Source organism: Corvus hawaiiensis, chromosome 14 (genome assembly GCF_020740725.1).
Source record: "Corvus hawaiiensis isolate bCorHaw1 chromosome 14, bCorHaw1.pri.cur, whole genome shotgun sequence".
NCBI lineage: Eukaryota > Metazoa > Chordata > Aves > Passeriformes > Corvidae > Corvus > Corvus hawaiiensis.
This window is the reverse complement of record NC_063226.1, coordinates 19,198,511-19,223,921: the sequence shown is the minus strand read 5'-3', so window position 1 is coordinate 19,223,921 and position 25,411 is coordinate 19,198,511. Positions and strand designations below refer to the sequence as shown.

The 25,411-nt window shown below is 52.4% G+C and overlaps 1 protein-coding gene across 1 annotated transcript; it reads right to left on the bottom strand.

The window, feature by feature from the left end:
• Positions 1 to 257: 257 nt before the first annotated feature.
• Positions 258 to 25,184, bottom strand: F8 (coagulation factor VIII). The gene is made up of 27 exons (XM_048319285.1): positions 24,897 to 25,184; positions 24,595 to 24,771; positions 20,868 to 20,992; positions 20,445 to 20,567; positions 19,758 to 19,970; positions 19,139 to 19,210; positions 18,607 to 18,714; positions 16,484 to 16,705; positions 15,974 to 16,208; positions 15,395 to 15,569; positions 14,371 to 14,464; positions 13,401 to 13,612; positions 12,956 to 13,106; positions 12,601 to 12,810; positions 8,701 to 11,377; positions 8,232 to 8,397; positions 7,211 to 7,417; positions 6,138 to 6,366; positions 5,858 to 6,040; positions 5,543 to 5,659; positions 4,249 to 4,320; positions 3,867 to 3,952; positions 3,251 to 3,406; positions 2,321 to 2,465; positions 1,320 to 1,468; positions 873 to 1,049; positions 258 to 651 (listed from the first exon to the last, which is right to left on the bottom strand). The coding sequence occupies exons 2-27, from the start codon at positions 24,744 to 24,746 to the stop codon at positions 496 to 498; spliced, it is 6,612 nt and encodes a 2,203-aa protein (XP_048175242.1). The 5' UTR covers positions 24,747 to 24,771; positions 24,897 to 25,184; the 3' UTR covers positions 258 to 495.
• Between the last annotated feature and the right edge of the window lie 227 nt (positions 25,185 to 25,411).

Genomic DNA, 25,411 nt, shown 5'->3' with positions numbered 1-25,411 from the left:
GTCAGGTTGAGCAAGAGTCGCCTCCCTCCAGCCTCCAATCCCCACCGATTGTGAAATGGACACTGGGGCCTGGAGCAGGGCCTCCACCCTCCATCCTTATCTTTGCTCTTCCTCCTCCAGGACTGTGCCCATGGCAGCAGGAACTTGTGCAAAACCAGGCTGAGAAGCTCTGGGGCTAATTAATTACTAGCTGCTGGTAATGCTGGCTGGGCCCCTGGGGACTCCAAGGCTAGAGCAGAGGAGAAAGTGCAGAGAGGTACTGGAAAATTACTGTTTAATTCTTCATCATTACATCTGAGTATACAGCATCTGGTAGATGAGAGACAGGAAAAGGCAGATAACAACCCAGCCACTGCGAAGCTCTGCAGCCCTTCTCTTCCCCAGCAGCAGGGGCAGCCAGGCCCCTGGGGGATGGCTCCAGCCTTGGGGAGGGTTCAGTGCCCAGTGGGATGTGAGTCCTTGGGCTGGCACTGCATCTTCCTGGCCCTGCAGCCATCAGTACTCCTGCTGAGTGTCGCAGCCAAGGAACTCTATTCGCAGGGCAATGTGGTTGTGCCACTGGCGGGGGTGTATCCTCACAAAGCGGGCAAAGAGAGGGGACTCCAGGGTATTCGTCACTGTGCTCTGATGGTCTTGGTTTGCCTTGAAAATCTGGAGAGGAGAGAGAAACCAGGGATGTGCTTTCCTCTGCTGGCACAGTGAGGACAGGATCAACCCAGACAAACACCCCTTGGAATGCTTTAAGGAAGGAAAAAGCACAGCCTGGATCACTGCTCTTGGAAAGAAATCCTGTGAGCATGTTTGCTGCCAAGGGCTGTGCTTGCTGCCCTGGGGGTGGCCGTGGGCTCTGGCCATGGAGCAGCTCTGCCTACCTTCTCCTTGCCATTTTGCAGGACCGGGCTCCAGTGCACGCCGTCCTGGCTGATGGACACAGCAAACTCCTTCACAAACATCTGGGTGAAGAGAGCTTTGGCACCTTGGGTTATGATTGCAGTCACCTTCTTGGTTACTTCGAAGTCCACCTGCAGCCACTCTCTGGGGCTGTTGCTCTGGGGAAGGACAGACTGCCTTCAACCCTCCAGCAGCAATGAGAAAGACACACTCACTGCAGCTGAAGCCAAGCTGGCCCTGCACTTCCCTGTGCTTCACCTGCCCTACCAGGCATCTGGTGGGAGCTGCTGGGTGCTAAAGCAGTGTGGCAGTGGGTGGGCAGCTCGCACGGTGCTTGTGGCTGCACACACTTCCCACATAGCCCTGACCAGGACATCCCTGCTTGGATCCCAGCTGCCTGCCTGGTATCTCCTTGCACCTTTGGCTACCTTTGGCCTCCAGGCGTTGGTCCTGCCCTGAAGGTTCAGGCGGGCCAGGGCGGGTGTCCAGCTGGAGAAGATGTTGGCACTGTAGGAGGATGCAGAGATGTGCTGGTCAGGAATCCTCCTGTTCTCCATTCCTAAGGGCATGGAGCAGCCTGGAAGAGAGGAGCAATGCTTGTCATGGGGTAGAATGACCCATCATGGAGATGCCTTCTGCCTGCTCACTGCTCCAGCTGCCCTCGATGCCTTTTCCCTGGTTACAGGTTCTCCTGTCCCTTGCTGCAATGTCATGGTCCCTGCACTGCTTGGGGCCCCTGTGTGCAGCATGGCTCTGGCCAAACTATTCCCACCTTCTTTTCCCCCTGGAGATTTTATCTAAGAGGAATGTGAAGAATTTATGTTGTAAGGAGACATAAGAAGAACTTGTCTCCAGGGAAAGGACAAGAATACCTGGCAGGGAGACACCCTGCATATGTATGATCAGGTGTGCCTGTGCACAGCAGCTTCAGAGCCAGCTGGCAGGTTTGGGGCATGGGCTGACAGCACATCCACTGCTGCTTTCAGCTGCTGCAGAGCAGGTGTGCAAAGCCAGAGAAAGGATCCCAGGGTACCATTTCCTCAGGTTGCACTGTTGATCAGAGCCATCTCAACTTCAACTGGCAAAACCAGAGTAAAAGCCAACGGCATCTGTCTCTGCTTGTTCCCTGCTCCCACAGGCTGAGGCAGAAGCTCCCCATTTATCAGCTTAGCTGCTGCTGGAAGTTTCCTGTGCTTCAGTAAAAAAGTGATGGGGAGAGCTGACCCCAGGCTCTCCCTCTGGTACTGTTATCTCTAAGACCACCATGAGACTTTCCAGCTTTGCTCCCTCAACACCTCAGTGCCATCTCCAACTCCCTCCTTCCCCCTCTGAAAGTGCCTGGGAGTCCTGGCACACATGGAGCTGGCACTCAGCACCCCAGCAGATCAGAGCCCAGTTTGGGTGCTCGGTATCTGTGGGTGGGACGCACTGTTGAGGTCGCAGCCGAGGAGCTCCATGCGCAGCGTTGGCCGGATGTTGTAGTGGGTGGGGTGGACGCGGAGGTACCGGGCTACGATTGGGGGGTTGAACCGGTTTTCTTTCACCCCAGTTGCATCCACATTCCCAAAGAACAGCTGCAGGAAAAAGGAGGGAAAGAATTGTTGTACCAGCAGAAAGAGAGATAGACAGGACAAGGATTACTGGGGAGAAAACGTTCCTGTCTGGCACTTCTGTATCTTATCACTATCCTTACAAAAATGGCAGCTCAGGAGAATGATTTGAGATGTGATTCAGGCCAAAGAAGTGTGAGTGGGCCACTGAGAAAGAGAAGAAGAAACTTAGTGTCTGTGCAAATTAACTTGGTTTTATATTTTCGCCAAACAAGGGTGAGAAAAAGAAGGAAACAAAAGTCAGTCCTCAAACATTTGAACCTGGGAAAAGTTGTAGCCACAGCTGGTGCAATGGAGGCTTTTCTGGATACTCTTCTCCCAGAGGATTGATCAGCTTATGCATATTTAGGTTGTGGGTTTTTTCTAGTGACTATAGATTCTCCAAATCATCTGCGTCTGCACATTATTTTTAGAAAGGCAAATTTGCCTTTGGGGTCAAAAAAGATGTTCAGGTAAAATCTTATGCCTAGTTCTAAGTAAAATGCAACGTAACATTAAGAGGTGGCTCTCACAGCCACCTGGGATGGTGGAAAGAGGTAGCTCAGACAATTCAAAATGAGACAGATGGACACAGACAGCAAGTCCCTTGCAGATCTGTGATTCAGTCACCTGGCACTGAATGGTCCCTGTTCCTGCCCTAATCCCAGGGGCTCAGGAGATCTCTGCCTTGTGTACAGAGCTCCCCAGCCCTCATCACCCCAGGACACCCCATTCTGGGAGGGCACTCTCCTCAAGACCCTTCACCTTACCATCTGGGTGCTCGTGGCATTTCCCTTGTATGTCTTCCACCTTCGCCCATCAAGGCTGTAGAACACAACAAACTGGGAGATGTAGAAGCTGGAGAACTTTTGTCGGGCCCCTTGGGTTTTTATGCCATGAATAATCATGGGATGCAAAAGATCCACCTGAGAATGAAAGCCAGGAATTCACTTCCGATGGAAAACCTAAGCCATGCTCAGGAAATGCCCTGTGAACCCGTGAACTCGCTGCCTCCTGACGTAATTGAGGACTGGTTATGAAAGTAATTAAAACAGTTGCAAGTCAGCCAACAGCTGGGAGAAGGCAGGGGAAAGCTGTTTGGAGAGGCAACCTCTTCTTCCTTGGTCTTTGGGAGATTTTTGCACAATGCAGTGCTGCAGCTGGACCATCAAGTGATTCTTCTGCTGCACTGAGGATGGGTATGGGGGTCAGGCCAGCAGCAGGCTGACCAGAGCAGCTGCCATTAGGATCTTAGTGCTCCCCTCTCAGAGGGAAGAGGGAAACAGCAGATGTGGTGGGGAAGCACTGCCCATCCATGAGCCCTTCTGCACGAGCATGACCTTGCAATGTCCCCAGTGGTGCCTCCAGACACAAGGCCTCTCTTACCTGGATCCAGGCGTTGCTGCGGTCGGTGCTCCAAGCATTGATGGAGCCACTGTTGTCCAGCCTGGCCAGATAAGGAGCCCACTGCCCTGCAAGGAGAGAGCACAGACACGAGGGTGCTGCTGGCCCTTGGTGCTGCCTAAGGTGGATCCACAGGACTGGGCCTGAGGATCACCCTGGGGTTTACCAGCCACACACAGGGTGGCAGAGCACTGGCACGGTGGGCCAGCCATGTGGGGAGGCTCCAGGTCCTGAGTAGGATGCTGACAGGGGCATGGATGAAGGACTCTACCAGAGGCCCAGTGCAGCAGAACTTGGGGCAGGCAAACACATGAGTTTTGTTGGCTGAAGCTGCCCCGACCCCACCTGCCCTCCAGCTACTCACCATACTGCCCGGAGGCTGTGATCTGAGAGTCTGCAATGCTGCCTGAAGCCATACCCAGGGCATTCCGGCAGTCTGCAGGGAACAGGGGAGGGCAAAAACCAGGGAGAGTTGGTTAGATAACAAAAGTCTAGGCTGGGTAGCAGCCTTCAGGCTCAGGGAGGTTTTCAAGCCTCCAGGCTTGTTTCTCTCACACCAAGGGATGGGTTTCAGAGGCTTTCACATCCATCCCTGAATTTTAGGGGTGCTGGAAGTCCTTGCTTCCACCCCCCATGTCAAAAGCAGAGAGTTTCCAGCATCAGACACAGCAGCCTCTTGCCAAACTCCTTTCCCTGAGTCCATGACCTCTCATTCCCATGTCCTAATGTCCCAGCAGTGCTGACAAGTGTCTCCTTCCTATACCCATATCTTGCTCCTGGGCCTTTTTGTTGCTAGCCAGCATCTTTTGAAAACAAATATCACATTGCTAAAGGAAAGTCTACCTGACACCCCTGTCTCTCTTTGTCTCTCTTCTGGTCTGCTGAGCACAGGGATGTTTGTCTCTTATAATAACCATTATTATTAGCGACTTGTCACACCTTGGCATCTCCACTGTGTGTCAAATGCTCCTGGGGAAAATGCAAATTTGAAATCTCAAGCAGATATTTAACTTACGGCAATGTTTTCTGGCTGACATTTAATATTCTTTTAGAAACAGGAGAGAGACTGTCACAGTGTGATAAAATACTACTCCTCCATACCACTTCCCCAATGTTTACTCATGGTCAGTTAGAAACGTTCTGGGGTGGAAACAGAGGTTTACTGTGGATTTTGCAGTTGCTCTTGGAGCTATTTCTATCAGACCAACCTGTAGTCAGGCAGCATCACTCACTGCCTCCTGTCATCGCTCTGTGCCTCAGTTTACCTCCTGACATATGGCTAGGCAGCTGGGCACTGTACCTTACTGACAGCATGGGCAGGGACCAGCCCATGCATGCACTTGCTTGGGTAAGTGCATTTTATGGAAGGTCCAGGGACCCTCAGATTTGGAAAACAAGAGCTCTTGGAGTAAATATTTGCAGGCCAATGAAGCTGGTCTCCCAGCCTTCACCCCAGCTGTGTCCCTGACTCTGTGTTCTCTTCTGGGCTGTGCAGGGTGGCAAGGGCTGGAGTAGTGACTTTCATTCAGAGTGAAAGCCCAAAAGATCCCATTTGGGTCACCCCAAGAGAAATGCTGAGAGATCTGGGGGAGGAAGCTCAAATACACGCTGGTTGTGGCTGTGGCCCAGGTGGGTCAGGGCACAAAGAGATCACTCACTCAGGTCATACACGAGGAAGAGGGCACTCATCCCAGCCTGCTGGTGCTCTCCCACTTTGCACTCCACCCTCCAGATCCCAGCGTGTGAGGGCCACATCTCCACTGTCCCGAAGACACCTGGCCAGGAACAGAGGGCAGAGCAGAGAGGAGTTACTGCCTGTAATGGGATGCCACTGTGCCAAGTGCTGTGCAACCACAGGCACAGAATATTCCAGATCCACTCCCCCTCTGTGGTATTCCTCCACAGGAACTTCCTAAGGGCACAAACATGAAGCCCTGGCAGAGGGGGTGCACAGTGCCTGCGCTGCATCTCACCAGGATAAAGGTTGTAGACTCCCATGCGATACTCCTGGCTAGTCCGGACATTGAACAGCTGCCCATGGAAGTGGACAGAGTGGATGTCCTCAGTGCTGCCCATGTTCAGGAGGTGCCATCGGACCCGTTGCTGCTGGGCCATCACCAGCCCGGGCAGGGTGTCACTCACATAGCCGTTGATGGCTGGGAAAGGCAGGTGTCAGGAGGGGCTCGAGGCTCTGGGGTATTTCCATCCTGGTATAGGTTGTGGGATGGAAAGGGCAACGGCAAGGGTCCTCACCATGGAACGAATGGTTTCTCTTAAAGTCAGGGTTGTCCTGCTGGATCCGGCAGGGAAGGCGGCAGTTCCTCTTCACGTTCTCCGGGAAGTACCAGCTTTTGGTCTCGTCAAAGATGGTGAAGAGCAGGGAGAACTCCTGCACAGCCAGCTGCCTCCTGGAAATGTAGCTCAGCACCCCATGGTTGCAGATGATCAGTGGCCCGATGAGGCCTGAGTGCAGGTCCTTCTCCTGCCAAGGAGCCAGGAAATAAGGGTTTGCCTCCGAGCAGGAGGCAGCGCTGACGCCGGCAAGAGGCACAGCAGAGAGAAAAGCGGTGAACCCATGTGCATCCCTGGCCTGGCTTCCACTCTGGGCCACGTGCAGGGAGGGAAGGACATGTTGGGTTCACTGGGACATCCCCACTCTGCCCTGAGCTAGGAAAGGCTGAGCAGCAAGTGTTTGCATGTGCTTTCAAGAGACGTGGTGTCTGTCTGTCCAACTGTCTGACAGTCCCTACTGCGTTGGACCCAGGGGCCAAATCCAGGCAGATTGGGCAGAGGGGTAAGGAACCACAAAATGCTGATTTCCTGCAAGTGTCATAAGCTGGAACAACTGGGGAAAGGGGGGGGGAAGGGAAGGGAAGGGAAGGGAAGGGAAGGGAAGGGAAGGGAAGGGAAGGGAAGGGAAGGGAAGGGAAGGGAAGGGAAGGGAAGGGAAGGGAAGGGAAGGGAAGGGAAGGGAAGGGAAGGGAAGGGAAGGGAAGGGAAGGGAAGGGAAGGGAAGGGAAGGGAAGGGAAGGGAAGGGAAGGGAAGGGAAGGGAAGGGAAGGGAAGGGAAGGGAAGGGAAGGGAAGGGAAGGGAAGGGAAGGGAAGGGAAGGGAAGGGAAGGGAAGGGAAGGGAAGGGAAGGGAAGGGAAGGGAAGGGAAGGGAGCACCAGCATGTGTTCATCATTGTATTAGACACCTGAGAATCTACACAGCCCCAGGCTGCTTTCAGCACAGCACCACAGGAAATTCCTTGACCTCACAGCCAGGACCCAGGCATGCTACCCACCTCTCCTTCCTGGGATGCCCCATGCAGGCTCCCACCTACCAGGTCCACGTTGGAGAAATAAGCCCAGGCCTTGCAGTCGAACTCCTGCGTGGTGGGTGCCATCTGGGGCAGGACTTTCCAGGAGTATTTGCGGTGGCCACCGGGAGGCACCGCCCCGCCCTGCAGCGTTGTGCCCTGTATCTCCTCGTAGGCTGTCAGTGTGGAGTGGAAGGAGAAGGGTCGTGAGGCCAGGTTCTTGAACGTCACCTGCCCGAGAGGGAAAGCAAAGTGGAATGTGGAAGGGAGCGATGCTGACAGTGCTCTGGACCCTGGTGGTGGGTCCAGCCGGCTGGTGGGAAGGATGTCCCTGGTTCCCAGACCTCCAGCTGGTCTCCCTGCAGTGGCCAACCCCTGCTGAACCACAAGCTGTGGCTGTGCAGTGCAATCTCTGGTGGAAAGCACATCCTGGGTTCATGTCAGCAGGATGAGGCCCTTTTCCTGCTCAGTGGAAGCAAGGTCAGCTACACTACTGCCTCTGGAGCCCAAAGGTGCTCAATCCATCCTGGCGAAGATTTCTGTGAAAACTGGGCAACTTCTCCAGGGACACAAGTCCTGAGCCTTTCACGTCCTTCTCAGGTGGGTGTTGAAGGACCTTTGGTGGTGTGGAAAGCTGAAGCCTGCCCTCATACAGAGCACCTAAAAGAGCTGTACTGAGCCCTGCTTAGCTCACTAGCCTTTTTGCAATCCCTTGACCCAAAAGACTCCCCATGGAGCCCAGGAGCTGATCAGGCCATGCTGTTGCAGGGGTTGGGTCTGTCTCAGGTCCAGGGTTTTGCATCTGAACACTCTGAGGTTCCTGCTGGCCTATTCCTCCAGCCACTGAGGTCCCTCTGAATGGTGGCTCTGCCTCCCATTCTGGTGCCATTCACATGCCAACAGGGTAGCTCCTGCCCCCAAGCCCTGAGGGTTAACCCATGGGCACTGCAGAGCCTGCAGCCCACCTCAGCACTCCCTCTGGCTGAACTCCAACAACAACGGGGGGGATTTATGGTTTTACACGAAATGGGAGCTTTCTACTCACCATGATGACATCTTCAACTTCTGCCCTGATGTAGGGCCCGAGGATGCCCAGGTGTTCATCCAGCTCTCTCCGCTGCACCGGCTGCGTGAAAGAATCATCCAAGAACTCTCGGAAAACCACCTTGCGGTACTGCCAGGAATGTTTCCTCCTGCTTCTTTGGGGGTCCCTGGGGGGGGGAATGCCAGTTAGGTAAGTGTCCCATAGTGAGAGCAGCCATGGCAGGGTTGTTACAGGTCAAGGGGATACAGAGCCAGAGGATCCCTGATGCACTTGCAAGGAAGCTCAAAGTTTCTGGAGGTTCAAACCCCACCAGGGTAGAGGGGAGAAGCTGGGAGCATCCTTCCCCTGGGCTGCTCGGCTGGGTTGTACCAGCACAGAACCATGATCCTGCCTGCCAGGACATGCCATCTTGTACATCATGCCATGCTGTGCAGTGCAGGAGGAATACATGCAGGACAATCACACTTACGTTGCTTTTAGGAAGTGCTGGGGTCTCTGGTCCCCATATTCCCACATCACCTCCACTGCTGCAATGAAGTATTGCCGTATCTCCCCCTGGAAGGAGCGCGGGTCGTGCTCCTCTTCCCCATAGATGTCAAAATCCTCCATGGTCTGCTCTGTGTCACTGTACTCATCATAGTCTGGCTTGGCAGTCTTTGAGGGGCTGGAATGTGTCCCATTGTTCAGGGCCTGTTCCTCCCTGTGTCCTTGAATGTGGCTCCTCTCCCCAGATGTGCTGTTCCTTTTCCCATCCTCTTTGGGCTCTCCTAGGCCCTGGCCTTCTCTCTTCCCTGTTTCTCTGAGGACATCTTCCCTGCCGAGCACCTGACATCCATGAGGAGTATCTTGCACATACTGTGATGGTTTTTCAGTGCTGTTGTTGTTGTGAGGGGGACTTGGAGACAGTGAACAGTTCTCTCTGATGGTGGATTTCAGAGGCATTTCTTCTGGGCTTTGTGCAGACATTCTCCCAAGCACATAGTCCTCTGTGGCATTGGCCTTGGGCTGCTGAGGCTCAGGACTGAACCGACCCAGCTGCTCCACAGCATTCGTCTCCTCCTCCATCTGGCTTCTCCCCAGAGCTTGCTCACTCCCAGGAGCCCCCCACACCACAGCTCTGCCTGGCTGCAGCTCGGCCAAAGCTGGGCTCTGCAAGCCCCTGGTGTTCACCGCAGCCCCCAGGGAGACTGGGTCCCAGTTTGAGGCCAGGTCTGCAGCCCCAGCAGTGACCTGCCTTTCCGAGCTGCTCGCTGCTGCTGCTGCTGGTCTTGTCCCCAGTGCTCCCTGTGTGGGGAGGGAGCGTGTGCTGCGCTGAGCTTCCTCACTGCTGCCCTGTACACCCCTGTCTGTGCTCAGCCTCCCCTCAGGATACATCTCATCAGCCTGTACAGCATCCCTGCCTGGGTGCAGCCTCCTCTCAACCATGTTGGATTTTTCTTCCAGGCTTTGCAGGGCCACCATCACTTCAGGCAAGGTGTTGCTTGATACCAGGGACCTCTTTTTGAAGCGAGTGACGCAAAAAGGGGAATGAGGTCCACACACCTTTGGGGCTTCCTTATTCACTGCTGTCTCAAGGGGCTGGCTGGCCAGGTCCTGCTCTGCTGTCTTACCATCAGAGAGGGGCTTCCTGCTGCTGGTGTTAGGAAGACCCAAACCTCTGCTCTCCAGTGACCTGGCTTGTTTACGTTTCCAGTCAGGGCCACTCAGGCTTCTGGCTGTAACTCTGTGTCTCGGGAACTGCTCAGAGCTCTTTAAGAAACCATTTGGGAATGGCCTGGTGTCATTGGTCACAACATTCGATTCAGAAAAGGCAATACTGTCCAGCTCTGCTAATTCCTTAGCATCCTGAAACACTTCTTTCAAGATTACTTCATCCCTCTCTTCTGTCATTATGTAGCTGGATGGCTCAAGGTCATTGGTGTCTGCAAAGGTGCTGTCTAGAAGGCTGGTGCCTTTGGCAAGTCCAGTGGCTTGTTCTGTGCCACTTTTTGCAGGCAAGGAGTTATTCTCATCTATGAAGATTTCTCCTTGTACAGGTTTGTCTGACAAAGAAACATTTTGCTCTTCAAAAGTTTTGTAAAAGCCTTGTGAAACCACTTTGTGAGGCCTTGTTTCCAGCCTAGCATCTAGGTCATTTGACGAATAATTGCTCTCTATGGCGTGACTGTGAACCACAGCATGAGAAGTCCTATTACCTTCTGTCTCATCTGGAGATGCAGAAGGATTGTTCAATGTGGAGGAAGAGTTGTGATCAATACTTAAAGAGGGTGCTGTACTGATTTTCCCCTCTGACTCATACAGGTTAAAGGATATTTTATCAGCCCCTTTTAGCAACGTGTCCTCATTACCCTGTGAAGACACATCTTGAAGCACCAGGCTGTGCTCCAGATCATTCTGGTGAATTGAGCTCCTGTTCTCCTGAAGAGGGGCTTTGCCAGCAGCATAAGCAATGGAGTCCCACAAGCTTGTTGCATGAATAGTTGTCTTTTGAGGCTCTGCTTCCAGGTTCTCCATCCTACCACCAGAGTGGACTGTCATTCCTTTCACTGGCCCCTGCACCTCTGGGATTTTTGTCACTTTCATTCCTGCCAGAGCATCTCCTGGAGCTGCCGTGGTTTGGTGCAGCCATTGCTGATCATCTTCTGAGCTCACAGTACCATGGACACTCTCCAGGTGTTCTCCATGTGGGATTGCTCCAAACCCTTCATCCTGGCTGATGATTTTTGATAATTCTTCGTCTTCCAGGAAGGACTCATAGGACACTGGCTCATCATTTGTCTCTGGCAGAGAAGACATGGAAATATCATGTGGATTTGGTATTTTTCCTAAAAATGTTGATGTGCCATTGGAAGAGGGATCAGAAATCCTTCTGTTGCTCAGGACAGCCCCATGTTCTGTCAGGCACAATCTTGTCTTCTCTGTCTCGTTTCTGGAAGAGGTGATGTTGTTCAGTTGCTCATTCACACACGACCTCTTTCTTTTAGAGAAGCCCCTGGGTTGGAATTCAAAGGCAACCTCCTCCCCATCAGCATACACATAATCTTCCCCATCAGGGTATTGCTCGTACTGGCACTTCGAGACTGTGAACTTGGCATGCATCCCTCGGTCTCTGAAATCAGGATTTAGGCACCCCAGCATCCAGACACCTGTCTCAAGAGAGGGCAAAAGGACACCATCAGCCCACTTCAGTGGGAAATTGGAAGAGATGTCATTCCCATGGTGCTCTCTTGCTAATGCAACCTATATTTTGTGGTTCATGGTAGTGTTTCCATGCTTTCATAGTCCCTAGAGTGTCTTACAGCCAGACCCACAGTGTTGTTGACAACATCAGAGCCTGACAAGCACCATCAACAGGGCTGGTGTTTCCTGGCAGAGCTTAGTGAGCTACACACACGTGTGAGGCTCCAAGTACAGCTTGGTGAGAGCAGTTAATGCAATGAGAACCCACAGAGCCTCCAGCAGCAGCAATCACCATAAGCCACCTCCAAAGACATCCTGGTGCTGTCAAACACACCTCTCTCCCAAAGACAGTCACCACATCTCTCCCACTGAAGGAGAAAGAAAGGAAAGGCTGCCTCTCACTCACATCCCCAGCCAGTGTGTTTGCTCCCAGCAGCGAGGGTGAGATGTGTGATTTCTGGGCTCTGCTGCTGGAGGGAGCTGCCACCTGCTGCCGGCTGAGCTGCTGCTCTGCTTCTGAGCAGCAGGCAGGAATCCAAGCTCAAATGGATGTGAGGCTTGGCTGGGTTGCAGAAAGCTTCCTGGGGTGTCTAGAAACGCTGACAGCCTGGCTCAGGGTGCAGTGCTCATGACCATCATATCACAACCACAGGGTAAATCCTGTGTCTCCTCTATGAGTGAGGAAATGGTTTGACAGCACTGCTTTTGCCAACGCTAAGGAAAAAGTGCTGAGTGGGAGGAAATATAACTGAACTCCGAAGCAAATCTTTTCTAGGACTTCTCTCCGGCTGCGGTTTCTGTCCTTGCAAAAGTCTGGATATAAATGGCATGACCAGCAGCTGAACCCACAGCAGGGACAGCACTGTCACTCCCCTTGACCTCCGAGCTTGGAGCCAAGATTGCAAATGTCCACCAGGCTCATGTTACTGCAGCCAGCTTACTGGTTTGGCAGCATGTGTGACCTTAACACATCCTACTAATGAAGTAAAATACAGTAATTCAATTTATTTGATTTAAGCTTTGAAAGATGTAACCACTGCCTCTCACTTTGCTGTTCCAGCAGGCCGTGCATCCCTTTGCTCTCAGAGCTGTCAAAAGGAATTGGGCACCAGAGAACTGGCTGGAGGTGCTCACTGATCTCTGCTGGGCTGCCAAGCCCATGGTTTACAGAATAGCCCATGTTACTAACCTGGCTTTTCCAAACTCATGATGACTGTTTCTCCAGAAAATGGGAAAAGAGTGAGCACGTCCTCAAAGACCATGTTGCGCTTGAAGGTATTTCCAGAGAAGAAGACGGAGAGGAAATCTGTTTGGGCCCCAACACTCAGGACATACCAGTACACAACGTCGTTCAGGCAGAGTTTTGTTTGGAGGTTGTCAAATACAAAGCCATTAATAGCTGGAAGAGGGCAGGGGTGAAACATTTCAAGACCAAATTCCCCCCATGGCTGCTGAGCTGCTGCATATTCCCTGCTCCTTCCCTGGGGCAGGGATGAGCCTGTGTCTGCTGGGGCTTTGCAGGGAGCCCCTGGCTGAGTACTCACTGTGCATCACATTGGAGGCATAAAACTGGGGGTCCTGGGTATCCACATGGGCTGCATCAGAGCAGAACCTCCTGATGTTCTCCTCCAGGTACCAGCTGTGGTTCTCATCAAAGACCGAAAACAGCACCAACTTCATGTTGTCTGACATTATCTGGAAAAGAGAGGGAAGAAATGATTCCTGGTCTGATCAGAGCACCCCTGGTGCCCAGGGTAGCAGTCAGGTCTCAGTCTGGGTGCATGGAGAAGGTTACTGCTATTTCACAGGCGTTAAGGTGCAGATCTGGGGAAAAGAGAGCATGCAAGGGCAGGTGGGGAAGGCAGAGGCATTAGGACTGCTGGTAGGTTTGAAGAAAACAGGACAGACAAACTTGGTTTTACCTAAGTATTTCACTCACCACAGTTACTCCAGCCTTTCAGCCTAGAAGTTGAGGCAGCAAAGACCCACCTGATTTCCCCTCTGATCCATGGACTTCTTGGAGCAGATGAGGAGGGGCCCAATCAGGCCTGAGGCTGTGTCTCGGACTGGGTCGATGGAGCTGTAGTAGAAACGGGTGAGGCAGCGAGGATCTGCCTGCGTGGGGCCATCCTCAGTGGTGAGAATCCAGCTGTAGGTAAATGACTGCCCAGGGGGGATAGGAATATCCTTCACATCTTTCTCTGGCAACACACAACCCAAGGGCAGACCAGTTATGTCTGGGCTGCTCCTGCAAGGGATGATCCCACTTTTTAAAAGAGCTCAGAAAGGTTTCCTGACCACACAAGCTGCAGAGGGAACCACCCATGCCCATGCCAGGATCCTGGTGGGATGTGGGACAGCCTTGCACAAGTCATGGTCCTGGGAGTACAATAACAAGGGGTGAAAGCAGTTCTGGGGAAGAAATCCGGGGAAAAAAGCCAACCCCAGAGCAAAAACTACGAATCTGCAAGAGGGAGAGTCTAAATAATGATGAAGCCTCACACGAATGCAGGCCAGAGGGAGCCCAGGGAATGAGGGCTGTAAATAAACTGCAAACACAGGCAGGATCACCAGGATGGTTCCTGCCTCATCAGAAAGCAGAGGCCTCCAGGATGGACCAATTAACATGGTCCCAGCTCCCTGGTTGTGAATGCCCCTTCTCCCAGTCATGACTGGGGCCTTCCCTAAAGACAGGGTTATATGGCACCAATGGGAACATGAAAATATAATGAAATATATAATATATATATTATATATATATATAATATATATATATAATATATATTATATATATATAATATATAATAACATGAAAAAATAATCCATAATACCTGGAACTGCAGAGCATAGGTGCTTGCATGATTGGACAACTGGTCTTACCACAAGCTGCAGAAAACTCTCCTGGCCTAGAAAAAGGCAGTGGCCAGGTGATATCCCAAGTTCTCATAGCCTACCTTACCTTTTGAGGGTCTCATGGCATGGTAGGGCCTGACGCTGGTGAGGCCATGAGGGTAGATGTTGTAGGGTCGTCTGGCCAGATTCCTGAACACAATCTGAAATGAGGACAGGCAGCAAGAATGTTTGGAGTTTTCTCATCACTGTAAACCCTTGAAGCTGCTCTCAGTGTCCTTGCAGAGAAGGAAACACTGGACAGCAGTGTCCTGGGGTTGGCTACCTGCCACTGATCAACAGGAGGGACGTAGATATGTCTGGGACCACAAAGTCACAATACAAAAACTACAATTTCTCTGTGATGAGTCTATACTGTCCATTGATCTGGGAGGTGTCTGTTTTAAGGAGGGCATGAAAATATCAGATTTATTAAAGAGAAAGTTGCTGTCTTCAGTCTTACTTTACATATGAGTCAGAAGAGGTCCATCAATCCAGGCCTCAGAGGACCAGGACATTAAGTATGCACAGCAGACAAGAGTTTTAAAGTGCTCCCCACTTCACTGCATGAAGCCCTTCCTTTATTTCTCTAAATAGCTCTGTCACATGCCCACAACTGCACAGGGAAGCCCAGGGAGGGAGCAGAAATGTGAAGCTGCTGGAAACCATCCCATTCCTCCCAGCTGCAAAGAAGTCAAGTGGTTAGGAGAGGCACTTCAGGAGACAAAAGCGGAAGTCCCCAGTGCTGTGAGGTAACAGCGAACAGATGGAGATGAGCAGAGGATGACAGGACACCCCTGCCTTAGAGGAAGGTGCTGGATGTCATGTGTCATGTATTAACTCACACAGTTCCTAAGACACCTGCAATGAAGTCAAATCAGAGGGACTGGGCCATATCCTGTGCATCTCACTGAGAGTATTTACCTTAAGCTGCCAGTAACATCTGCCTTTCTGGTGAACTTTGGACATTGCCAAACATGAGAGGGCACCTCAATGACTTATGTCAGACCTTAGCCACAAACCAAGAGCTATTAGCAGGAACAGCACCAAGCTATGAAGTTGCCCCTTACACTGGAAAGAGGCATTTCTCTTACCTTAAACTGATCTCCAACCTCCCCCTTGATGACAGGCCCCAGGATTCCCTTGTCCTGTTGGTTGGACACCTTGCGCTTCTTGAAGGCTGCATCCTCATACTCCACAAACACCACTTTCTTATACTTTGAACCGATCCGCTGCGGGCCAGGCTCCAGGTACAGCCTTGTCATGTTTCTGCAGACAAAGGCAGAGAAAGAGCAAATGGCCACATGCAGGACACTGTGAGAAACAGAGCAAGACCTTCCATCATCCAAGGACCTGGCTAATGGCTGAGAACGTCAGCAGGAGTTGTTGTCTGCTCAGAAGGAACGGATTCCAGAGGCCTTGGTGACAGAGAGACAGATGCCCTGGAGACAAATGTCTCTGCAGGGCATTTGGTAAAATGGAGCAAAGCCGGGTCCTGCCTTCCCATGGCCTCCCCAAGACCATCCTTGTCCTGCATCCATACTGTCAGTGTTAATAAGGAAGAACAAAACTGTCCAGGCTGTGCGGAATGAAAATTAATTTCTGGGGAAAAGGGGAAGAGCTGGCAGGGCTGCCTTGAGGAGCAGGTCATGGGCACTCGTGCCCACTCTCACCTGTCCAGAGACACTGGCTTCACAGGCGCATAGTCCCAGTCCATTTCCTCAGCTGCAATGTAGTAAGTCCAGGTCACAGGCCTGTCTTTGGCAAAAGAGCGCACTTGGATCACGTGATAAGTTTCCTCATCTTCCTCAGGGTAATCCATGTCCTCTGGCTCGTTTGACAGCTTCCCCATCTTCAGCAGGCGTTGCTCAGGACACTCCTCCACCTTCACAAAGGCCTCCATGCCAGCTGGGTTCAGACAAGCCAGGCAGAAAGAGTCACATTGATGAGCCAGTACAGGCAGGCACTCCCCCAGGCCCTGTCTGGGAGAAATATTCTCCACTACTGTTCCCATCAAATGGGTCAACATGGATCAACCCATGCCCTCTGGTATGGGCCAGACTGCAGATGGATGCAACACTAGGGAGCAGGAGGGGCCTTGGAGCTGCAGCACCGCACAGAACCCTGAGCCCAGGCCATCCCCTGAACTGCTTTTCCCCCGAGCTCTTGGAGAATAAGGTTACCTTGCTGATGGGACGGTATCTGGCAGAACATCCGAAACCAGCCAGCTGTTCCTGGCATGGTCTGGGCTGTGAGATATGTGGCAGGGGAGATTTCTAGGCTGCTGAGACGGTGGCTTCTCACCAGGAATGTGTGGCCTTCAAAGAAGATGGAGTGGACTTCTGGCCCAGAGCCCAACCCAATCACATGCCAGTGGACCTGCTTCTTGAGGCACAGTGTGAGACCTGCCAGGAGACAAGGAAAGCACCCAGGAGTCAGCACTGTGTCCAACCCATGTCCCCACTCTTGGTGCCATAGACTCAGAGTCTGACACATGCTGGTAGAGTCCCATGCCCCACAAGATGCTGGCTTCAAGATGGAGAAATCACACATGAATGTGGACTGTCTGAGCAAAACAGAGGCACAGGTCACATCATCCCCCTGAGACAAGACTAGATTTACAGACTTGGGGGACTTTGGGAGGGTTGCTGGTAGGAGCTCCCAGTGGGACACAGTGGCAAAAGAGAGAGATGTGCTCCTTGACTCTGTAAATAGAGAAATTGGGCACTGAAAAAAGGAGAATCATCTGTCTGATCACAGCACTGGAAAGCCTGATATTAAAACATTGAATCTGGAGCAGAGTTCCAGCACGTCCTCAGCAGTAGCTGAAATACCACAAAGGGCAGAGAGGGGTCACCAGGATTATTTGAGTGCTGGAGAAAATTCCTTCCTCAGAAACACTCGAAGAGCTCAGTGTGCTTAGGAAATGGGAAAGCACTTGACTGCATTGTAAAAATATTTTCCTGAGGAGAAACTGATATGTGCTGAAGGGCTCTGTAATCTAGCAGGGAAGTGAATAACAAGTTCCTGGAAGCTGAAGACAAACAAAGTAAAATACAGACTCAAGCGCTTGTTTTTGGCACTGAGTGCAGAGGTGACTGGAACAGATCCCAAGGGCCTGGGAGGAAACTGGGTGGAGGTTCCATCCTGAGGCCCTCAGCTCTCCATTTTCAGCTCTCCATCAGACACCTCTCAGGCCAGGTCCTGCATCCAGGGAGGGAGATGCTGAGTGGAGGTGGATAACTTCTCCAGGGAAAACCCACTGTGTAGACACGGTGGTTGACCATGAGGTTTCCTCAGCTCTTAAGCTCTATGAACCCATCAGGACAGGGAATTTAGGGGAGTTCTGCTTTTGCCTTTCACTGGAGACTGGCCAGACCCAAGTGGGAGGTTTTAGGATGTGGTTCACCAAAGCTGCTGGTGGTAATGACTCTCCTGACAGTGCTTCCCAGTTCGCCTTGGAGATTCCTCACTCTTGGGCAGCTCTGGATCTTTTCTCGGGAGAACACCAGAAAATAGCAACTTTTGTGTTTGCTGAGACCAAACACAGCTTTTTCTTTTGCCCTTCTGAAGAAGAGAAGTCTGAGAGAAGACCTTATCACTCTAGAACTACATGGAAGGAGGCTGTAATGAAGTGGGGGGTCAGTCTCTTCTCCAAAGCAGCAAGGGAGGAAGTAGCAACAGTGCTGTAGAAACAAGAGGAAACAGCCTCAAATTGCACCAGGGAAGTTTATGTCAGATATTGGGAAAAATTTCTTCACAGAAAGGGTTGTCAAACACTGGAACAGGCTCCCCAGGTATTTGAAACACTTGTATATGTGACACTCAGGGACATGGTTTAGTGGTAGACTTGGCAGTGTTAAGTTTACAGCTGGACTTGATGATCTTAGGGGTCTTTTCCAACTTAAATGATTCCATGGTTCTATTCCCAAAGTCTTATGAAGGTGTTTTAGTGAGAGCTAAATGCCTTTTAGTGAGAGCTCCAGCCTTGTTCACAGGGCTACGAAAGAAAAAATTTTGCTACCAGCACTATTCCTGGAGACCTCCAATGAACCCAGCTGCACTTGGCAACACAGAGAGCTGGAAACAGCTCCTGCCCTGCTGTAAATGGGCAAGGCAGATCAATGAGCTGAGATGTAGTAGTCCCTCAGGGGTGAACACAGCCTAACAGTTCCATGGAACCTGGAAACTCCTCTTGATCTCTTTTCTCACATCCCTTCACAAGCTGCCTCGAGTTTACAGACCTGGCTCCACCCCTAGCAGCTCCCATACCCCCCATCCCTGTCCCTGTCCCACCAGGACTCACCAGGCAGTGAGCCATTGATGTAGCCATTGATGGTGTGCAGCTCTGTCCTGTTGTGAGCCTGGGGCTGAGCAGCTGCTGGGGAACCCTGCTCAGAGTACCAGCTTTTTCCTGTGGACAGAGGAGGGAGCAGTCAGCTTTCACTTGAGAGCATTTCAAAGCAAGAGTAAACCTTCCCAGGGAGGTTGGATGTGTGGTGCCTGTGGAAATCCAGGGCACGCCTGCCCATGGCTCTGCATGGGCATGGGGGTGACCACCACACATGACAGGGAATGACTCCCCTCTTTAGCCTGTGTGATGGGAACAAGGCCACGGCATGGAATGGCAGAGCTGGAGGGGCTGCAAGCTCCCTGAACCTGGGGAAGAGAAGGAGGGGCAGTACTGCACCAGGAGCACATTGGATGTAGAGGCTGTACATAGCTCAAATCCTTGGGAGGGGGTGTGGGTGCTGAGCAGCTGTGCTCACACCATGGCCAAAGCAAACATCCTGGACCAGGCTGAACACAGGGGCTGACACCTGTCAGTCAGTAATTACCTTCATCAAACACTGCGAAGAGCAGCACAAACTCTTTCTGCGGACCCTCATTCCCATCACTCACCAGGGTCCCTGCAAGATGCAATAAGATGGATTTCTTTGAAGGTCAGCAAGCACCACCCAGAGAATTCCCTTTGTGCTCTTCAAGAACTGATAAACCAAGGCCAGGCTGTGGTTTGCTTTTGTCATGTCTCACAATTGCAACAGCCCTGCTTCCAACCTTGCAGTCCCCAAAAGTCCACGGCTGAGAGGCAGCTGCCCCCAGAAGGCATCAAAAGGTCAGTTTGTACTGCCTTCCCTTAGACTTCACTCATGGAGGAATTACTCCTGGTGAGTCACTGGAGCCTGCAGACAGTGCTCAGTCATTTCCAGTGACTATAGGGGGGTCTGGACAACTACCTCCAGGATATGTCTCAGCCAGGGATGACCAAACTTGCCCCAGTCACACCTCCTTGTACCTTGTGCCATCAGGATTTCAGGACTGAACCCCAGGAGCACTTCCACTGAGTACAGCTCACTAACTCCACTGCCATGCTCAGCCTCAGGAAGGCATCTGTGATTATTCTGCTTTTCAATTAATGGTTGCATGTTGTCTGTCCCCACCCTATGCTGTCCTTACCAGGTCGGCACACAAGCAGGGCTCCAATCAAACCAGAGTTGATGTCCTTCACACTGTTGGTGTTGGAGGAGTAGGAGTGGGTCAGGCACTCTGCATCGTCATCCGTCGGGCCCTGGTTTTCCTGGATTTCCCAGACATATGTATGTGTCTTCCCAGGATCCACCCTGTCCCCCTCCTTCTCTGACTGGCTGGTCTCATCCTCATACCCTGCTCCTAAAACCAAAGAAATGGCCAGATGTCGCTAAAGGTTCATCCCCAGCACACTGTGGGTACAGAAACGCGCCTTCCTCCAACCCAGAACACAGCCCCTCTCCATCCCAGGGGAGCGAGTCCCACAGGTCTCAGGGCAGTAGCAGAGCTCTGCCCAGACTCACTTGTTGGGCTGTGCACCCACCACCTGCCCTAAGGCTGGACAAAAGATTCTTCCTTGCCCTAAGTATCCAACCTTAGGTTTAACCTGTGTATCACATCTGTAACAGATACAGATTTGCTCTGCGCTCTTTGCTCAGCTCATTTCTGAGCTGGGCACAGTCATGTTGCTCCCCCAGGCTAGGCCATCTCTGTGACCATCTGTCCTTGCAGAGGGACATGAATAGCAGGGTGAGGGAGGGACACACACCTGGCAGGCAGGTGGCAGAGCAGGAGGTGCTACACAAGGACTTGCAGCACCTGAGTTGCCCAACTCACCTTCTGACGCCTTCCAGTAGGACACCCCGACAGCATGGAGGCTGTACGGGCGGGAGGCCAGGTTTTTGAATGTGATGACCACTGTGTCATAGACTTCTGCTCGGATGGTGGGGCCCAGAAGACCTGAAGGGGATAAGACAACAAGGTCAGGCAGCTGGGGTCAGGCAGCTCACACCCTGCCAGGAGCCCCAAAGGGTCCTGACTTTCCTCCTGCACAGTTTGTGATTGTCCCTCATGCAGCACGGCAGCATCAACTGCATCAGCTCCAGCAAGGCTCTCTGCCTCCCCAGGAGCTCTGCCATACCGGGATCCACCCAGGTGCTTTCCTGCTCCTGGCTGAAGAGCAGCCAGCACCCAACCCAGGAGGAGTTTGGTGTCTTGTCAAGGATTTCTAGAGCTCCCCACACGGAAGGTGCTTCTTACCCATCCACGCTGGCTTGAGCTTGGGCTGTATGAATGAGCCATCAGGGTACTCCACGAAAACAGCTTTCCTGTACCGGGGAGGGACACCAGCTGGGGGGGGACGTGGGCGTGCATGCCCCGAAATGCTGCAGGAGGAAGAAAAAGCCAAGGCTGATTGCACAGACCCATCCATGCACAGGCAACAACCATCCTCTTCCTCCCCTTCCCACCAGCTTGCTTCCTGGAGCCCCAGGGATTGCTCACCCTGCTGCGTCCTTTGGATTTCCTGACAGCTCCCAGGTATGAGTGGGAATGTTTTGCTCAGCATACAGATGACAACAGGGCATGATTAGTGTTGTGGTGTTAGTCATGGTGGAAGAAGACACAAGGCCATACCCAGCTGCAGCTGGGACAGGGCACAGCAGCAGGCATTGCTGTCAGCCTCCTGCCTCATGCCTTGTCCAGCTTCATGTTCCCCTGGCAGCAGAGACACAGAGCACTGGCGGTGCCATGGTGAGCTCTGCCCTGCAGCCACCCCAACCCCAGCACCTTCAGGTGTGGCAAACACATCACATCATGTGTAACCCTCCCCAGCTCCCCCCCAGGAAAGAGACTGTAGGGCTGCTGGCAGGTCGTGGCAGTTTGCTTTGTGTCTGAGCAATGGCCCCACATTCGTTTCTTTTCTGCCCAAAATGGGATTTACACTTCACAGCAGGAAGATAAAGGAGCCTTGAATGTATTTCACACCCCACTTGTCTCTGCTGGCCACTTTCTATCTGTAAGAAGCTTAACGAATTCATTTTCCAGAAGGAATCCAGCACATTTATCAGGATAACAAAGGGATGATTTTCTTCAAGGATTTTAGAGGCTGACTTGTCAGCCCCAGGACTAAGACCATTTCCAGTAACCAGACAGACTGTTTCCAGCCTTGTTTTGTTTGGAGCAAAAGCCAGGTGGTATTTTCTTCCACTTAAGAAGCAGGGAAGGTTGCTCTCCTGCTCTGACTAAGCCTTCATTCGAGCAGCGTTTCTCTTTGCAACTCTTCCTCAAGCGGAAGAGGAAGGAGACAGAGTGACTCAAATTTGGGAAAAGCAATGCACACTCACCCCCACAACACTGGCTGGAAGCCACCTGCAGCTGGAGGATGCTGTGGGGAGAGCAAGGTCCACTCTCCTCGGGGGCAGAGCAGGATGGGAGCCCATGAAAACCCCACAGGTACCCAGCTCCTGTCTCTCCCACCACAGCCATAACCCCACGTCCAGGCTGGCAGGAAGCTCCCAGCAGACACGGCCCCGGTGAGCAGTGCCACTGCATTCAGCTGACTTTGCCCAATGAACCACTGTCATTCCTGGCAGTGGGGTGAGCCCCAGCTTTGCTCTCCAGGGTGTCCCCACACTGGGAGGTAGATGAGCTGCAGGGCTGCTGGCACTCAGCTATCCACTATCAGCAAGCTGTGCCTTAATCTCTAGCTCACAGAAAGCCCAGATTTGAGAATGCAGCCCTTAAATATGAGTATCTGGTCCTGCTAATTCTGCAGTAAACAAGGCAGAAATCCTCTGGAGCCAGGGGGATTTTGCTGGCATGCAGGGGCATGGCCAGGAGGGGACTTAGTGACAACAGAGCTCAGTGCCGGGTCCCAGTGCTAGCAGAGCAGAGCCCACAGGAGACAAGAAGGCGGTGTTCAGCCCAGGGATGTCTGACGAAAGTGCTTCTGGCCAGTCCTCTGTACTTGGGGTCCCCGTGAACTTCCTTCCCCCAGGGCAGCTGAAGCTGAGGCAGGCCGATAAGTTTCTGGCACCTTGGATCAGCATTGTTAGCCACACTATCTGTTCATCTCTTGGAGCTGCGAGACATCCTGCACTGCCAAAGCACTCCGACATGGGCTGCTGCTACGTGTCCACCAGCCCCAAGTCAGAGCTGAGATCCCTGGGGCCATTGCAGGATGTGCTGGTCCTGGCTCTGACCCTGCTGGTGGGGTTGTGTTTGGAAGGAAGAGAAACTGAAATCATGGGGAAGGTGTGAGCAGCTCTGGCCCGGTGTGTTGTAGCCCATTAATTTGACAGAGCTTTCTACAAACATGCCAGAGAAACCCCTGGATATGTACAAGGGGTTTGGAGATCCTGCCTGGAGATGCACCTTTGGGAGCTGCCATGAGATGCTGGTACCCTGAAGGAGAATGTGTGAAGCAGAAGGCACCACACACACATAGGTCAGAGACAACCCAGCTCCAGGGGCAGCTCTGCCTGCCATGCTTTCCTTGCTCCTTCTCCCAAGCCTGGCTGTTTTCCTGTGCCTTCCTCTGTTGCACGGAACTGGGCTGAAGTTGCAGGGCCATGGGAAAGGCATCATCATTCAGCTGGGAACAGCCAGGACAAGCAAGCCCTGGTTCTCATCACAGCTTCTCCAGGAGCTGCGCTGCCCAGGAGTTCTCTGCCTCTCCAGGCTGGAGCACACCAGTCCCTCCGAGAAAGCCAACGTTGTCTTCCCCCGTTTTAGAGAAGGACAAGTGACCTCACACTGCCTGCCAATGCCCCACTCATCCCCAGGCACAGTCAGGTCCCTGAGTCACTCCAGGGTCAGAAATAGTGCCCATAAAACCAGTGCTGAAATGGAAAGCCACAGGGTTGAATTAACAGTGAGTGAAGTCATCATCTCTACCGTAGCCTAATGGATCTGAGGGCAAATCAGTGAAAGCAGGGCAGGGGGGATTAGTAAAATGGGGGTGCTGGATGCAATTTTCCTACTGAAGTAACCAAAAGAGGAAAAACCAACATAACTGGGATACAGTGACTACAGCAGCTAGTCAGGCTGACCTGGGTCATCCCTAGAGCCTGGCTTCCAGGGTCTGACCACAGCTCCCTGCTGCTCAAGCCACTGTGAGGCTGAGATGGGGTCATGGGCTGATACTGCCTCAGCAGAGAGTCTGGGGAAGGGGATACGGAAATAGGGCAGAGGGAATGGGCACATCTTAATCCACAGGGGCTGCAGCCATCCAGCTCCACTCTCCATGCCGACCTCAGAACATTCACAACCATGCACATCCAAGCCAGCTGTGTCTTCAGACAACACCATCCTGATGCCTGAGCAATGCAACTCCCATTTTTCCTTCCTACTCCAAAGTACACAGGCAAAACCACCATGCCTTCCTCCTTTTTGTCACTGTGCATGAACACCATTCTTTGCCCAAACACTACAAATTATTTTCATTTCCTTAAGGAAAAATTTCAGCCCCGGCAATGTAATGTACACAAAGATACCAATAACTAAAAGTGGATTTTACCAGGGGCAGACACAGTGGAAAGCCTTTGCTGCTCTGAATTATGTCAGGGGGCACAGCCAGCTTTCCTCTGCAGTGCCCAGGGAGTCACAGGTGCTCATCCCCCCTCATATTTCCCCAAAGCCCCCAGGATGCAGAGCAGAAGAGAAAACACAGGCTGGAAAATCATGGCTCCTAGCACAGACTTTAAAGGGTCATAGGCAAGTGGCATTAAGGTAAAACAGTGCAGAACAGTGGTGCAGAGCAGGTATGCATCTCTCTCTCAATTCCACCTGTCTTTCATCAGGGGTTGTGATCCCTGTGACTCCCCATCGCACCACCCCTTCCCAGCTGTACCAGCAGCTCAAGGCACCCACCTTGCCCGGTTGCCCCCATGTACCTGCCTGCCTGGAGCCAAGCTCACAGTGCCACATGCCCCGGTGGGAGAACACCCAGGGCATGGTTCTAGAATTGCAGTAAGAAGAGCTTTACCCTGCAGGGGCTTGCAGCACGGACAGCAGGTCGCTGTGTGTGTAGTCCCAGGCGGTTTCCACTGCAGCGATGTAGTATCTTCTCACTTTGCTGATGCCCTCCTCAATCAGGCAGAGGAGCAGGAGGCTGAACAGGGCTCCCACCAGCACCATGCCTCCTGGCTGGGAGCAGCTCTGACTTCAGGTGGAAAAGTGAAAAGGAAGGAATGAGAAAGGAAAGAGGAAAGAAAAGCCTTTATCTTCTCATCTAGCTGTTGTAATCCACTGGAGATGATGATTTAAAGTCATCACCCACAGACTCACTGAGAGCGCTGCAGAGTTTCTCAAAGGTATCAGGAGAGGAATTGCTTGAGCAGGTCTGTGCAAAGAGCAGCGTGTGAACGATGGACTCTCCTGCTCTTCCTCTGGCAGTGGCAGGAAGAGAGGAAAAAACAAAAGGAAAGGGAGGGCAAGCACCGCAGTAAGTTCCGCTGCAGGACCCAGCTGGCTCAGTGTCCTGGCTCCTGTCTGGGAGCAAGATGAGGAAAGGGAGGGTTGCAGAGGCAGCAGAATTTAGGTGTGGTCTTTGTCTGGTCTCACCTTCTGTGTCACCTCTGAGAAGGAGAGCGGGTTGCCAAGGATGCAGATATATACATGTGAGGTTATCCCTGTCCCCAGGATGCCTGCACCCCAAACAGTGATGACTTGGCCACACAACCTTGCCTCAAGCCACATGGGAGGGAGTGGGTTGGGATGATCCCTGGAGTCCCCTTCCCACCAGCTGCTCCTCTTCCAGGGTCGTGCAGTACAGCTCAGAAAAGATGCACTGAAACATTTTT